We start from the raw sequence: 15,134 nt of genomic DNA, 5'->3' as shown, positions 1-15,134 counted from the left end.
CTGTTCTGCATTGTACCTGGTGCCTAGCACAGTGCCGTGGTGTGTACTAGATACTCAAGATGTATTTGTGGATTGGTTAATCAAATGAGCAAATGAAAGGATGAATGAAGCAAGCCTAGCACTGGCTTGTGAGTGTTTTAGATATTGACACTTATGTTCTCCTCTTAACTTGTGCTTTTGTTTTTCCATCTTTCCTTTCAGTGAATGTTACCTGTGTATCACCAAACCGTTTCCGGTGTGACAACAATCGCTGTATTTATAGTCATGAGCTCTGTAACCAAATCGATGACTGTGGAGATGGAAGTGATGAGAAAAAGGAGAACTGTAAGCGAAAGTCAAAAGGGAGAAGGGAAAACTAAGGGCCCCAAATTGTTTGCTGTTTGCAAAATGGACCTCTGGGATTACAGTTTGTTCTATAGAGGCTCACACTGTACCTGTGGCTGCAGATCTCTGCTGACATAATTCTTTACAAGACTCTATAAACACACACATTGACTCAGATGCAACCCTTCCCTGCTTATTCCTATCTCACTTGAGCCAGATGTTGGCAGGTTCCTCCATTTTTAGTCTTGGTTTAAGCATTCAATAAGCTTTTCTTTCCTCTTTTCTCTTAAGAAAATGAAAACAAACACTACATACTGGTTGAGTCACTCTACAAATTAATGGTTTATTTATTTTCAAAGATGGGGTTTGGTCCCTCTTCAGCCTAGAGTTACTAATTGTTAACCTAGGGATGTCAACTTCTCAATGCCCAGATGAAAAGATCACACTAAGTAAGGCAGCACTGGTGTTAGCAGAGCTTGTCTAATATCCTTCTTCAAAATGAACTTTCATTTCCTAGAAGAGAAAAATGATGGATTATTTTAAGATAGAAGTTTCAAACAGGCTGCATTTAATGTTTTAGATATTGAAAAATCTGTGCTTTTCCATTTTGAGAATGTTTTATAATCTGTCCATTGAAGGAGAGAGTTGATTAATTTTCTGGACAATTGAATTTACCCAGAAAGAGTCTGTTAGGAAAATTATTTTCCCTGACTCCAATTCCCGTTTTTTTCCCATAAGGATATTATCTGGGAAAATTTAGATAAATGTCTGAATCTTCTCTTTTCCATCTCTTGTATTGTTGTGGCCTTAGACTGCTCAAGGCCAACTCTCATCTCTGAGGGGGCTGTGTGTCAGGAGGTCTTTGACACTATTGCAGTGTTCACGTTTGTACCCCTCTCCCCTTCTTTTTGTCGGAGATGAAACTGTAGTTCATATAACATTGTTAATAGGTTTATTTGAGGCATAGCACAAAAGGATGAAAACCCAGAAATAAAGCCTCAAAAAAAAATTTGAGCAGGTTTCTCCTTCCCCTCCTCTCTTTCCATTTCCCCTGTTACTAATGCCATTTTTTAAACACAATTTTCTTTAATTTAAAAAAGGGTAGGGTTCTGGCCCCATGGCGAGCGGTTAAGTTTGCGCACTCAGCTTCCACGGCCCAGGGTTTCACCAATTCGGTTCCTGGGCGGGGACATGGCATCTCTCATCAGGCCATGCTGAGGCTGTGTCCCACACAGCACAACCAGAAGGACCTACATCAGAATATACACCCGTGTGCTGGGGGACTTTGGGGAGAAAAAGAAAATTAAAAAAGAAGAAGATTGGCGATAGATATTAGCTGAGGTGCCAATCTTAAAAAAAAAAATTTAGAAAAAGGTTGTATGTGCTTACACACACACACACGAAGGTGATACAGATAGACATAAAAAACTGATTTGAAATCTCACCACCTGGAGAAAATACTGCTAACATTTACATCCTTAAATCTTCATGTGTATGATATCAATTTAGGGATATATGTATATATGGAATCTATTATACATATTGCCTTGTAAACATATTTAAAAAAAATTTAAGTTGCATAGAATTGCATTTGTCATTTTTAATACCCATTTTTTTGTTTTTGTATTTGTTTTTCTTATTGAGGTAGCACTGGCTTGTAACATTATATAAATTTCAGGTGTAAATCATTATATTTTGACTTCTGCATAGACTACATCATGTTCACCACCAAAAGTCTAGTTGCCGTCTTTCTCCATACACATGTGCGGTTTACCCCTTTTGCCCTCCCCCTGTCCCCTTCCCCTCTGGTAACCACTAGTCTGTTCTCTGCGTCTCTGTGTTTGTTTGTTTGTTTATCTTCCACATATGAGTGAAATCAGATGGCATTTGGCTTTCTCTGTCTGACTTACTTTGCTTAGCATAATACCGTCAAGGTCCGTCCATGTCGTCACAAATGTCAAGATTTCATCTTTTTTATGGAGCAAGACAATTGTAGCATGTGGTCAAATCTGAGAGTGGAAAGAAGGGGTAGTACACTTTTATTCTTCCCAAGGAGCGGGATGTTAGTTAGAGAAAGCACTCCTAGCCATCACAATGGACAAACTGTAACATTTCAATGGCTTAAGACAGCAGAGGTTGATTTCTCCTTCACGTAAAGTTTGATCAAGGTCAGGTAGCCCTCCTCTGTCCTGTAATTATGCCATCTGGAACACGTAGTCTTCAAGGTTGCCGGGACAGGAGAAGAGAGAAATGGAGAAGGCACACAGGTTCTTAACTTCCTGGGCCTGGAAGTGACAGACGCTGCGCCAGGTCACAGTCCTTTGGTTGGAACTAGTCACATGGCCCCAATCTAACTGTAAGGGAGACTGGGAAACATAGTGAATACCAATTATTTCTACCACAATTTACCCTTGTGTCACTAAACATCTCCTTACACTTATCTTCCCATCCTTAGAAGACCCTTAACCCCTTCCCAAGGGACGTAACTAATAGTCCCATTCAGTAACTGAAATCTGGAACTCTGGATCATAGGCATTAGTCATGCCATCCGTTCCAGATGTGGTTCCTCTTGGTCTGGAGACCCATAAACTAATAGACTAGCTTTATTTATGCCCCCTGACCCCAGGAGACATTGGTAGAACTGGGGAAGCATAATTCTCGTGGGGGAAGAAAGAATTAGAGACATTGCAATCACCAGTCTGCAGCAATTCTGAAATGCCACTGGGATAAGGTGACACAGGTTGTCCCAGGACAGTCCTGATTTATGTCCGTTGCCCTGGTGGCTTTATTAATAGTACTGCTTTCACTCTCAAAAGCATACTGACTGGCGGTTCGTCATGCACCTTTGTCTCAACTGATTGTCAGTTACATTCAGGCTATCTAGAAAAATTGATGGGCAGTCATTTCATCCAAATAAGAGGTTTTACTGGGCCTTTGTGTCTCAAAGCCTTTTAAACTCACGACTCTTACTGTTTGGGATCTAAATGCAACTGGCTTTTCCCATGCTGCAAATTTATGGACTTTATTTTCTTTAATTTCTACTTGTAAATCAACCAGTTCTTCCCTGAGCTTATCTCTTTCTTATAGATCTTGCCAAACTCAGGTAATGGCAAGCAATGCACACTTACTAACATTCTGTTTTCCAGTCTCTTTCCCTAGATTGGAAGTTCGGTAAGCAAGTGGTCTACTTTCCAATTTTTCCAAGCTTTGCCAGATGCTTTGCCATTACATAACACAGGTCTCTGTCTTTCCTGCCTCCAATAGCGCTTTCCTTATTACTTGCCTCCTCACTGTGAAACCAGTGCCAAATGTTTTAGGTTTTCTTATGGAAGTGCCCTACTTATATATTACCCAGGGTAATTAATATTAGCTGCCAACAAATTCCAAACTCTCAGCGATGTGATGTAACAGAGACTTATTTATCACTCATGTGAAGGCCAATGCAGCTTGCACAGCTCTCCTTCGTCTTGTAGCTCAGCCACCTGAACACATGGCTTCCAAGGTTGCCAAAGCAGGAAGGCACGTGGGTTTTTAATTGCTTCAGCCTGCGATATCACTTCCAACTCATAATGCATTGTACAGAACTAGTCACGTGGTCCCAACCTAACTGCAAGGGAGACTGGATAATGCAGGGAAACACAGGCTTATTTGGGAGAAATAAGTGTCTCTGCCACAGAGCGAAGCATCTTGTTTCACAGAAGAATAAGTTTGACTTTAACTTGTTCTTAAATTATAGGTGCAGATCCGACCCCTAGACCTTGTAAAGAAGATGAATTTAAGTGTAGCAATGGACATTGCATTTCACAGCACCTGGTGTGTGATGATTTTGATGACTGTGGTGACCATTTTGATGAAACAGGTTGCAGTAAGTAAATGCTTTGTTCATACTTTGTTGTAGTGACTCAGATTTACCTAATGACAGCACGCAATAACATAACGTAGTTGATAATGACATATTTCTCTTTAATTTATTTTGTGCTCTGAAGTGCAGTCCAGCCAATAACTACCTGTTATTGAGCACTTATTCTATACCAGAAGTTGTGCTAAACACTACATAAGGTATCTCATTTCATCCTTGTAATGATCCTATGAGTTAGGTATTCTTTCTCTCGCATGCATGCTCTCTCTTAAACACGTGAGGAAGCCGGCTTAGAGGTTAAATATATTGGCCATGTCTTTCTGCCATTAAGAGGTTGAGTCGGGATTTGAGCTCTCACCTACCTCGCTGCAGAGCACATCCCCTTCTCAGTTTACTAGGTGCCTCTTGGGACCTTAAAGCTATGTATTTTGTCTATTAGTCTGCACATTTTTTCATCTTAAGCAAAATGCAGTATCCTTGGCACTTAGGGGAAGAGCGTCTAAGGGATGGAAATGTCACAGTGGACCTTGGAAGGAACATTTATTTTTATGTTTAAAGTAGAGGGGGGACTTTGTGTAGGAAAAGGATGATGAACATAACCAAGGGATGATTCTAGCTCAATTCTGTGATGGAAGTGTTGGAATGACATGCTAAAAATTCACACCTTTATAGTCCTTTATAGCTCCTATGAAATGCTTTCACATACGTTATCTGATTTGTCACCCAGCTTAGCCCCAGTGGATCACTGTTATTATGCCTATCTTTATAATAATAAATCTTAGAGAGCTCAAGTAACTTGCTTGAGGTCACACAGAGTGGCAGAGGCAGAATTTGAACAGTCCTGTGACTCCAGGCTGGGAGAGCTGGCCTCTAGTTCCTCTGCCACGAGCTGTGCCACTTTGGGTGCGTACTGATGTCTTTAGCCCTCAGTCTCTTCACAGGAAAAAGGAGGGAGTTCTTCTACCTCGAGGAGCCTGTGACTTAGTTGCTTTAGTTAGCTCCATGTGCTTTCAACTTCTTGGGCTTTAATCACTTTTTTTCTGAGGCATCCCAGGGATTTCCTGGCAACTTTTCTCCTGTGGGTTACAAAGGAAGATGAATACCCAGCCATATTGAATTGATTTGCCATTTATTTCACACACTTTCTCAGCAAGGCTTGGAGTTTTTGACATAATAAAGTGAGTTAATTAAATATTTAAAAAGCTTGAACATGACAGGATTTGCAAAACTGGATGGTGGATTTGGGTCCTGATGCCCAGAGACTAATATATGATTGGTTCCAGGTGTCTGGAGTGTTTCCAAGTTGGGCTCGGGTCAAACATTGGTTTGTCTTTTAGCTGCCCATGCCAATTAAAAGGCTTAAAATTGACTATAGTGCTTTTTAATTCAAATTACATTTAATTAAAAGCAGGGTTTATTTAAAGGAAACAAGTAGCACAGACATTAATTTAGGTATGGAAGCAGCATTTCTTTTCAGATATTCACATTTCAGATAAGTGGAAATGTGATATGGACTTCAGTCTTACTGCAGTGGGCTAATAATTTGGCCGAGACATAGAATTCTTACTTAAAATACCAATTCTTGGGTGCTGCTAATCCACTTGCCTTTCTTTTCTTTTCCTTTTCCTCCTCCTTCTTCTCCTTTTTCTTTTAAACAGGATCACTGAGGTTGTTTGTTTTTTAAAAAATGTTTGCTTTTTAAAAAATATTTTAAAATCAGGAAAGGAAAGATATTAACTGTTTTTCTAGCAGCATTGAGGTATAAAGGAAAGAAGTTAACTTCAGATTGCAAATATGATTTATGTGATTATAAAGGTGATTGACTTGCTGTTTCTCTGGTAGTTCTTATTCTTTCTTCGTAAAATGAATATAAAGTGTCTCTTTTATAAATAGAGTATCTCTGGGTTGAGGGAATCTGATGTTATATGGATTAAAATGCTGATTGTTTTCAAACGAAAGAAGTCCTCAAATTTGAGGAAGAAGCTCGTAATACTGTGTGGTTTCTGCTCTTGTTAAGGACTCTTGCTTTACAAGAGTACACCTCACTCAGCAGAGCACTTGGTCCAGAAATTTTTACCTCCTGAGACCTCTAATCATATTATAGATTTTAGAGCTGGGAGGAGATTACAGAGCCTAACTACGCACATGAGACTCAGAGAGGTTATTTGACTGGCTCAAGGCTATTCAGGTTAATAAAAATAGTTCACATTTATTGAGTAATGATAGGAGACGTCATTACCAACCTTACAGAAAGTTAGAAGATGATAGAGAATGCTATGAGAAACTTTATGCCAACAAATTAGACACTTTAGGTGAAATAGTCAAATTCTTAGAAAGACAAAATGCTGAAACTGGCTCAAGAAGAAATAGAAAATCTTAATAGACTTATTTAGCAATATGTCCTTGTTAAGAGCTCAGACTAAACCTTTATTATAAGGCTTTTACGTATATGGATTTTTTTTTTTTTTTTAAAGATTGGCACCTGAGCTAACAACTCTTGCCAATCTTCTTTTTTTTTCTTTCTGCTTTCTCTCCCTAAATCCCCCCAGTATATAGTTGTATATTTTAGTTGTGGGTCCTTCTAGCTGTGGTGCGTGGGACACCGCCTCAACGTGGCCTGATGAGTGGCACCATGTCCATGCCCAGGATCCGAACCAGCGAAACCCTGGGCCACCGCAGTGGAGTGCGCGAACTTAACCACTCGGCCATGGGGCCATATATGGCTTTGAAGTATGAACTGCAAGGGGAGCATTCCATTGAATGTCATTGTGCTTTATTTTGTGGTTATTTTTCTTTTTCGAAACTCAGTGTTTTTAGTCCAAACTACATATACTTTTGTCATCATTGTACCCTAAGAGACCCTGAAAAGTGACTAAGTTCACCTCATTGCCTACTGTAGAAGACAGATAGATATAAATATATTTTTATTTGAAAGAATTGAGCCAGGAGATACCACAGTCTCTTTAGCTAAAATATTCAGAAGGCTGTGACCAAGGGATATTTCATTTGAGAGATAGATGAAGCTTGAATTCCTTACGGAGATAACCACCACCCCCAACGCTACCCCCATTATCACTCGCTATCTATGTTCATCTTTGTCAGCTTTCCTGTAAGACCTAGGTTTAGGGGTAGATGGAGACTCAGGATAAAAGAAGAAAACTGACAAGAATGACAAGAATGAAAGGCAGATGGTTTGGACAGATATTGGCAGAGACAAGAACTTGGGGCAATGATGAGCAAATGAAGTGTCTGGGTGGAGTCTGAGCTATTAAAAGTCTGCCCTGGAGCATCTGGACACCAGAACAACAGAGATAACAAGGGTCATTCATATGGGCTCTGCGAAAATAAACTATTGGTTGAATTATTTTTTTTATGAGAAAAGTTATAAAATCCAGGAAATATATTAATACTCAAAAGTAAAAATCACTTGAATCACATCACTAAGTGAAAACTAATCTTAAAGTTTGGTGTACTTCTGTTGTATTTTTTGCACATAAATGTGCAAAAATATTTCTTAATATTTAAAAAAATTTTAAAGAAATATTCTATACTAAATAGTGTTACAATCTTTTTTCTCCGTTTTTACTTTAGATATTTCCCATGTTAAAGTATTGTTTGAGACCATGAATTTAATGATTACACAGCAATTAATTATGTAGATAATCATAACATTGATTCTAAGATACATATTTATTTTCACATTTTAACATCTCTGAAATCAGGATGCATCTTACAATTGATAACGTGTTGTATGTAAGTCCTAAAGTTTTTCTATTTTAGTGTTACATAAAAATAGTACATCAGTGGCATCTTAGATTTGATAAAATACAGTATACCATAATTTATTTCCTATTGTTAAATGTACATTCAAGATGTTTCAAAAATTTTCTCATTATTAATAATGTTATACCTTAAACATAAATCATAACATACAGTTTTTATTCCTTCTTGAGGGAAAATTTATTAACGCGGAATAACTGGGTAAAAGAGTATGAATATTTTCAAAGTCCTTGATACGTACTTGTTGCAAAATTCCTTTCCAGGTATGCCAGTTTATGGTTCTAATAGCAGTTGTATGACTTACGATTACGTGGCCAACACTTGATTATATCTCTATCTCTATCTATCTATCCATCTCAGTTGGTCAGTGTCAGACAAATTATACTCTTCTTTAACTTTATAGTCTCCTCGTATTTGTTACTTTGTTCTAACCTGTATCACTGTCCTTTATGTGCACACACACACACACACACACATACACACACACACACAATAGGATTAGTATTAAAGATAGTGGAGCAGATGATGACAGCTGTACAGAGCCTCTGGCTTCATAGTCCTGGAGTCCAGAATTGGATGTTCTGAGGGTGAGCCTGACAGTGCTGAGTATAATGAGAAAATTGCCTTAAAGATCTAACATTACATACAGTTGTGTAAATGGCGTTCAGGCCATTACCAGATATCTGAATAGAGAGGCCCCTGATCCTCTACATAGGGTTATGGAAAGGGGTCATCTCAAGAATTCCTATAGTTGGCTGTGGGTAGGTGTTCCTTCTGATACACCACCTGACTGTATTTTTGGCTGACTTGGTTTATACCTTTCATTTGTAATGCTGGAATTTTGTTTTTCAGATACAGGAAAAGAAAGATCATGTGCTGAGAATCTATGTGAACATAATTGTACCCAATTAAAGGAAGGAGGATTTATCTGCACCTGTAGACCTGGATTCAAAGCCAGTACTTTGGACAGAAACTCTTGTGATGGTAGAGTACATTTCCTCCAATTTCTGTTAGGAGAACCTTGTACTTTTTAGGTTCTCCACTCATTCGCTTTTATTAAACCACTGTTTAATTCTCTTAATGGGGCTAAACTCATGGTTCTAGTTCATTAAAATACTCAGGTACACCAATAATTTAATGTTAGAGGGTGATGATCAGTTCTGAATGAGGTTGTTAGCTATACATTCCTGATGTCTATAACCAATGATGGCAAGTATCAAGATCTATTTTCCTCATTAAATTCTTGGGTCATGAAAAAAACCAAAACACTTGGATGCCAATTGCTTATTTTCCATGCTATGTTACCACTGCCTCCCAGAGCAATGGGCAGATAGCCCATCATCTGTAATGTCTGTGGAATTGATATGATTTATGAAGGTCTCGGTGCTGATGGCTGCTTATTGTATCAATGTGTGAGATGGAATTTTTTTTTTAACAAACACGAGTCTAACTTTCTTCATCTGAAGCTAAACAACACATATTTATTACGCATCTACTTATGTCAGACGTAAGTGCGTTCTAAGGTATGGAGTCAGAAGGTATCTAATCAAGAGAGCAAGTGATGAGTATGCTTTTCAGTGTCTTTTATTATTTGAATTTACTGTTTCTAACTCATTATGTGCTATACTCGGATGACTGGAACAGTTCTTTTGGAAGCTGAAGCTTTAGAACTCAGTTGAAAAACCAGAGCAATGACTCCCCTTCCTGAAGCTAGTTAGCAGAAGGGAATTGGTTTCAAACAACAACACAACAGCTGCTTCCTGAAAGGGGCAATCTTGTTCTGCTGTTGTACAGAGTCAAACTATTTCAGTGTAAACTCTGTCTTCATCGCTTACCAGCTTTGGGACTTAGGGTTTAATAGTAGTCCATACCTTATAGGATCTTTTTGGAAGAATAAATGAGGAAAAGACATGAAAAGCATGTGAAACAGTATCTGAAAGTTGGTAAGTGTTCCACAAATGTTGGTATCATTGCTTATTTTCATCTGCAATCTTCTCGGTCCTAATTGCTTATGAATGTGGATTTAAATAGAAGCAGGGTCTCTAAGGAATGGATGGAAGCAGATGTTGCATATTTGGTTTTATTTTGCCTACAGACATCAACGAATGTGAGCAATTTGGGGTTTGTCCCCAGAACTGCCACAATACCAAAGGAAGTTATGAATGTTCCTGTGCCCAAGGCTTCAAGTCTATGGGTGATGACTATGGAAAACGGTGCGCAGCTGATGGTATGATGGGTTCATGTCGTGATTAATTGACTTTCGGAGAAATAAATGCTGAGGAGTACAATATACCGGAAAACAAACTTTAGACTCTCAGAGTCTTATTTTTAATTCACCAGTTACTTTTCTTTCAACACTCATCCAGTCTCCTCTTTCTCTTCCTCTGGTAGATTAAAACAATAACTACAATCCCCCAACAAATACATATGAATTAAAACAAGAGTTAGATGTTATAGAGCTTATTATTCTGGCCTTAGCCTCTTGTCCACCTTGGTAAAAACTTCAGAAAGTGGACAAGACGACACTCTCCAGAAGATTCAAACAAGAAAACTTGCCTATAGTTTGGTTGTCAATGGAAGGCAGTTGATGAATCCCTCTGGCTCCCACTGCACTGCCATCAAGGTGTGAGGCCCTCTAATCCAAGGTGGGCCACAAACAACAGTCACACTCAATTGGGCCAAATCAAAGATGCTGTTGACATATCCCTTTATATCATTTATGGACTACTGATGACAGACAGAAAGAGCTTGGCTTATTCGTAACTTCAGTCATTAGCTCTACATTTTAAGTTAATGCCAGTATCTGAGAATCAGGCCTGATAGAAAGCAGTAGTTAGCATTAGATAGAAATGACAAAAGAGAAAGACTATAAATTAGAAGTCTTACAGTCCAAATTTCCAGAGGTCTAACCTAAACCAGCATATCTCAGTTAAAATGTATAGGTCTTAATGATCTTACAGATTTGAATTTTAAGTTTGTATTAGAGTTTAAGGAACTTGATAAGAAAATAGCATTTTATTTTTCAAATTAAGAGTAAAAAAGCTGTTCAGTTTCTTCATACAAATTGGACTTTTAAAGCATACATTTGATTGGCATACTTAAATATTTTACTGTCCAAACATTTTTGACACTGAGTGAAAACTAGGGTAAAGGCATTTGAACAGTTGGCTTGGTGATTAAGCCGCAAATTAAAAATGGTTTAAATCTTTTAACTAAGATAACTGAAATAAATTAGAATATTCATATAAAACATAATGTCAAGATAGAAGAAATGTATAAAATGAACTTTCAAAAGCTACTTAAATTGGATTTGATTGACATTATGAAAGTAAATTAAATTTAAATAATTCTAGATAATGCATCCCAGGATGAGTCACCATTTACATAGCTGCTTTAAGTAAAAAAATTTTTAAAAAACCAAGAGCAAGCTGTTTTTTGTTATTAGCTAGAAGCTAAATTGGGTCGTGGTGCTGATTACCTGCTCTAAGAATCATAAAATCTGTCATTAAGACAGAGTAAAGAATGTAGACTTTCTGGAATACTTTTAGTAAGCTTATACATATTGCATTTCTACTGTGAGACCGAATGTCTACAATCGTGTCTATTTTATTGTCAGTGAATAAAGAGAAAAATCAACGGAAAAGAGGATGCTATCTAGGGGTCTCAGCATTTCCTTGCTCTAAACTTTTTCCCACTGACAACAGAGAATAAAGAACTGAGAAGATCCCTAAGAGAAATGTTAGCTTTCCACCTGAAATGGAGATGAGAATGTCCACAGTTATGGATTTTGCAACCCAGTTGGATAGTTAGCTCTCTTCATTAGCAGAGATTGTCAGACTCCTATAAAAACTCATTTTTGTTTAAAGAGGGAGAGGATTCCTGCTATTTTATATCCTACTGTATACCAAAAAAAAAAAAAATTCAGCCAGAATTCAAACAGTAAAGCTTCCCTTTGTTTGTTTCCAGGTAATCCTCCTTTGTTCCTGCTGGCTGAAAATGTGCGAATTCGAAAATATAATCTCTCATCTGAGAAGTACGCAGATTATCTTGAAGATGAGGAGCATATTCAGGCTATTGATTATGACTGGGATCCCGACGGCATAGATCTCAGTGAGTATGAACTTTGGCATCTGTCATTGATATTAATTGAATTATAAGATATTGAACTTTGGGAATTTATTTTGTAATGAGTAAATTTTGTTGCATGAGTGGAAGAGGAAGTCCCTCCTATCTACCATGCTTCAGACACCTTAGCATGGCTATGGATTCCAGCCAACCTTTCCTGACTTCTCACCAAACCTTTTTCCGTCTCCGGGGGTTATCCTTTTGGGACCACCTCCTCTCCCTTTGTTTTTGCTCATCTCCTTGTCTTTGCTCATGCACATCTTGTTCATCGCCACCATTGTACACTTGGAAAATTTCTACTCAAACTTCAAAGACCCAGTTCAAATGTCACCTCCTCTGTGACATCTTCTTTAATGCCTCCCAGCACAGTCCCATGATTGCTCACTCATGATCCTGTAGCACTTTATACATGCTTTTACTAAAGCACGTGTTACATTGAGTTACAGCTAGTTGTCCACATATTTTTCTCCCTACCCATAACCATGTGCTTTTTGGAACTAGAGACTGTCTAATTTATGACTTTGTGCCCAGCACCTGACCCAACATCTAGTACAGTGTATGTGGTGGGTGCTCAAAAAATTTAGTTCAATGAATGAAAAATTGAGTAATGCTTGCCGTTGAGTATCTCATGGCTCTGAATGGTATGTAGAAGATGGTAGTGAGCAGGAATCAGAAAACTTGTCTTCTATGCCTGTCTCCCTCATCCACTAGCTTTATGACCTTAAATAATTGTAGCAATTCTCTGGATCTCCATTTCTTATCTGAAAATAGGAGCAGTAATCTTTTTCTGCTTGCCTACCTCTGAGAGTTGTTTTGAAGATCAAAAGAGAGAAAAGATGTGAAAATGCTTTTGCAAACTATCAATAACTATGCAATGTAAGATTTATTATTATGTTTTCACACTTAGTTATGTAATACAATAAGCTTTTCAAGAATGGTATATACCTAAGAAAGTATACTACTTAAAAGTCACAGTCTTCCTATGCTTTTAAAAATGCCTGCTGTCCACTATTCTTTAGTCTGTACATAAAATAGGACTTCTCATCCTTCTGGCTTCTTTATTGCCAGTTATTGTGTATGGTTTCAAATTCTCAACAGCCTGCCCCTAGTTTATCTATACATTTTGTTTCGGAAACCAAAACTTTTTGTTTGTTTGTTTGTTTTATAAAGTTTTTTATTTTGTAATTTTTGGCTAATTAGTTTCCATTTTTAAAAGGTTTAGTAGATAATACTTCACATAGTCCAATATTAAAAAAAACAAAACAGGATATACAGTGAAACATCTCCTTCCCATTGCTGAACCCAGCCATTCAGTTACTATCCAGAGATAGTTTATTCATTTATAAGGAAATATATACATATTCTGTTCATACAAATATATTCTCCCTCCCTTTTCAGACACAAAGTGGAGTATGCCATACACGCTGTTCTGCATCCTCGTTTTTTCTCTCACCAATATATTGAAGACATTTTTATGTTAGGATGTAAAGAGCTTCCTCATTCTTTTTGCACTGCACTGTATTATACTGCATGGATATGCCACAGTTTATTTCTTTAACTTATTTCTTATGGATGGGCATTTCATTGTTAATAACGTTTCGGTTTTTAAAAACTGCTGTAGTGGGCATCGTGTATGTATCATTTTGCACAAGTTGAGTGTACTTGAAGCATAAATTCCTAAAAGTAGAATTGCTGGAAACCAGAACTTGATCCCAAACAGAGTAAATAGGCTCTTGGCTGAAATATATTTTAATAAATTACCTTCAAATAGAGACAACTAAGTCAGTATCAATTAGTTATAAATTGAAGCATTTGTAGCTAATAGCTTAAGTGTGATTGGTTTTGAAGTTTGATCATATTGGTGTAATTGAATTATTAGTATTATAGGAACAATAAGAAGGTAGAGATGTGTACAGCACTTCACCTGATTAGACCCCGCTTCCCCCCTTACCTGATGTTCTTGATGTGAAGCTAACCTGCGTTTCTTGTCTCTGCAGGTGTCGTATATTACACTGTGCTAGGACATGGCTCTAATTTTGGTGCTATCAAACGTGCCTACATCCCCAACTTCGAATCTGAAAACAATAATATCGTGCAGGAAGTTAACTTGGACCTGAAATACATAGCGCAGCCAGATGGATTAGCAGTGGACTGGGTTGGAAGGTTAGTTTAGCCATATTCCCCTCTTGCCTGTTCTATTTTCCTGGCTGGAGCTCCCTACTGCTTGCTTGGGCATATGCATTAAGCTGGACCTGGATATGGGTATACTCAGCCACTGATGCAGCTGAGTGTTGCCTGGTCTTGCTCTAGCCCCAGCAACCATCTCTGCTTACCCCAGCATGTCATATAAACATGATCATTTCCTATATTCTCTGTGTGCCATGGAAAAGTTTGGGAAAGCACCAAGGTCAAGAATCTATGTTATATCTAGGAGAGCATTTTTGCCAACAGAGTTCTGGATTCCAAAATTAACTTTCAGTATGGTGGCACTGTTCATTTTGTGAAGAAATGGGCCAGCCTCACAGTTCTCCCAGCAAAGCAGTTGAGATGAAATATTTTCTCTCTGATAATTATTTCAGGGAGAAATAATCCACATCTTGTGTTTTTAGCAGGCTATGTCATCTGAACCGATTGGAAATTTGACTTTCCTGTTTAATCTTCGGGTTTTTTGTTAGTAGAGGTGTTGGCTCTATTCTGCTCTTTTTAGACCTTCTAGATCCCCAGGGACCAGAGCCACACATTTTGGATGATTCCTAAGTAAGAACCGTAAGTAGGTTTATCAGTAGATGCATGAAATACAAACTGATGAGGAAAAGTCAGTAAGCTCCTTCTTCAAGGAAGAGCCTTGCATTGGAGTCACATTTGTAGAAAGTGATTACATTAGGTTGGAATCAGAGCTCAAGCATTCATAGAATCGCCTATGTCCTTGAAAATGAATTAATAATAGAAAAACATTTGAGAGGGAAGGCTCAGGGGCCTGCTGCCCCCTGGGAGAATGCAGAGTCTTGGCAGTATAAATCAATTTTCACCTTTTAACAAACTTGTT

General features: G+C 38.0%; 1 protein-coding gene across 1 annotated transcript in view; it reads left to right on the top strand.

Annotated features, from left to right (window-relative positions):
- LRP2 (LDL receptor related protein 2) overlaps positions 1-15,134 on the top strand; it is a 197,597-nt gene that overhangs the window by 163,671 nt on the left and 18,792 nt on the right. Inside the window, exons 62-67 of the mRNA XM_070580081.1 lie at positions 202-324; positions 4,061-4,189; positions 8,816-8,947; positions 10,059-10,190; positions 11,930-12,073; positions 14,086-14,251. Of these exons, the coding sequence (XP_070436182.1) occupies positions 202-324; positions 4,061-4,189; positions 8,816-8,947; positions 10,059-10,190; positions 11,930-12,073; positions 14,086-14,251 (826 nt within the window). The remainder of the gene's footprint in view (positions 1-201; positions 325-4,060; positions 4,190-8,815; positions 8,948-10,058; positions 10,191-11,929; positions 12,074-14,085; positions 14,252-15,134) is intronic.

Source organism: Equus przewalskii, chromosome 17 (genome assembly GCF_037783145.1).
Source record: "Equus przewalskii isolate Varuska chromosome 17, EquPr2, whole genome shotgun sequence".
Classification (NCBI taxonomy): Eukaryota; Metazoa; Chordata; class Mammalia; order Perissodactyla; family Equidae; genus Equus; species Equus przewalskii.
This window is presented reverse-complemented; position numbering and strand designations above follow the sequence as displayed.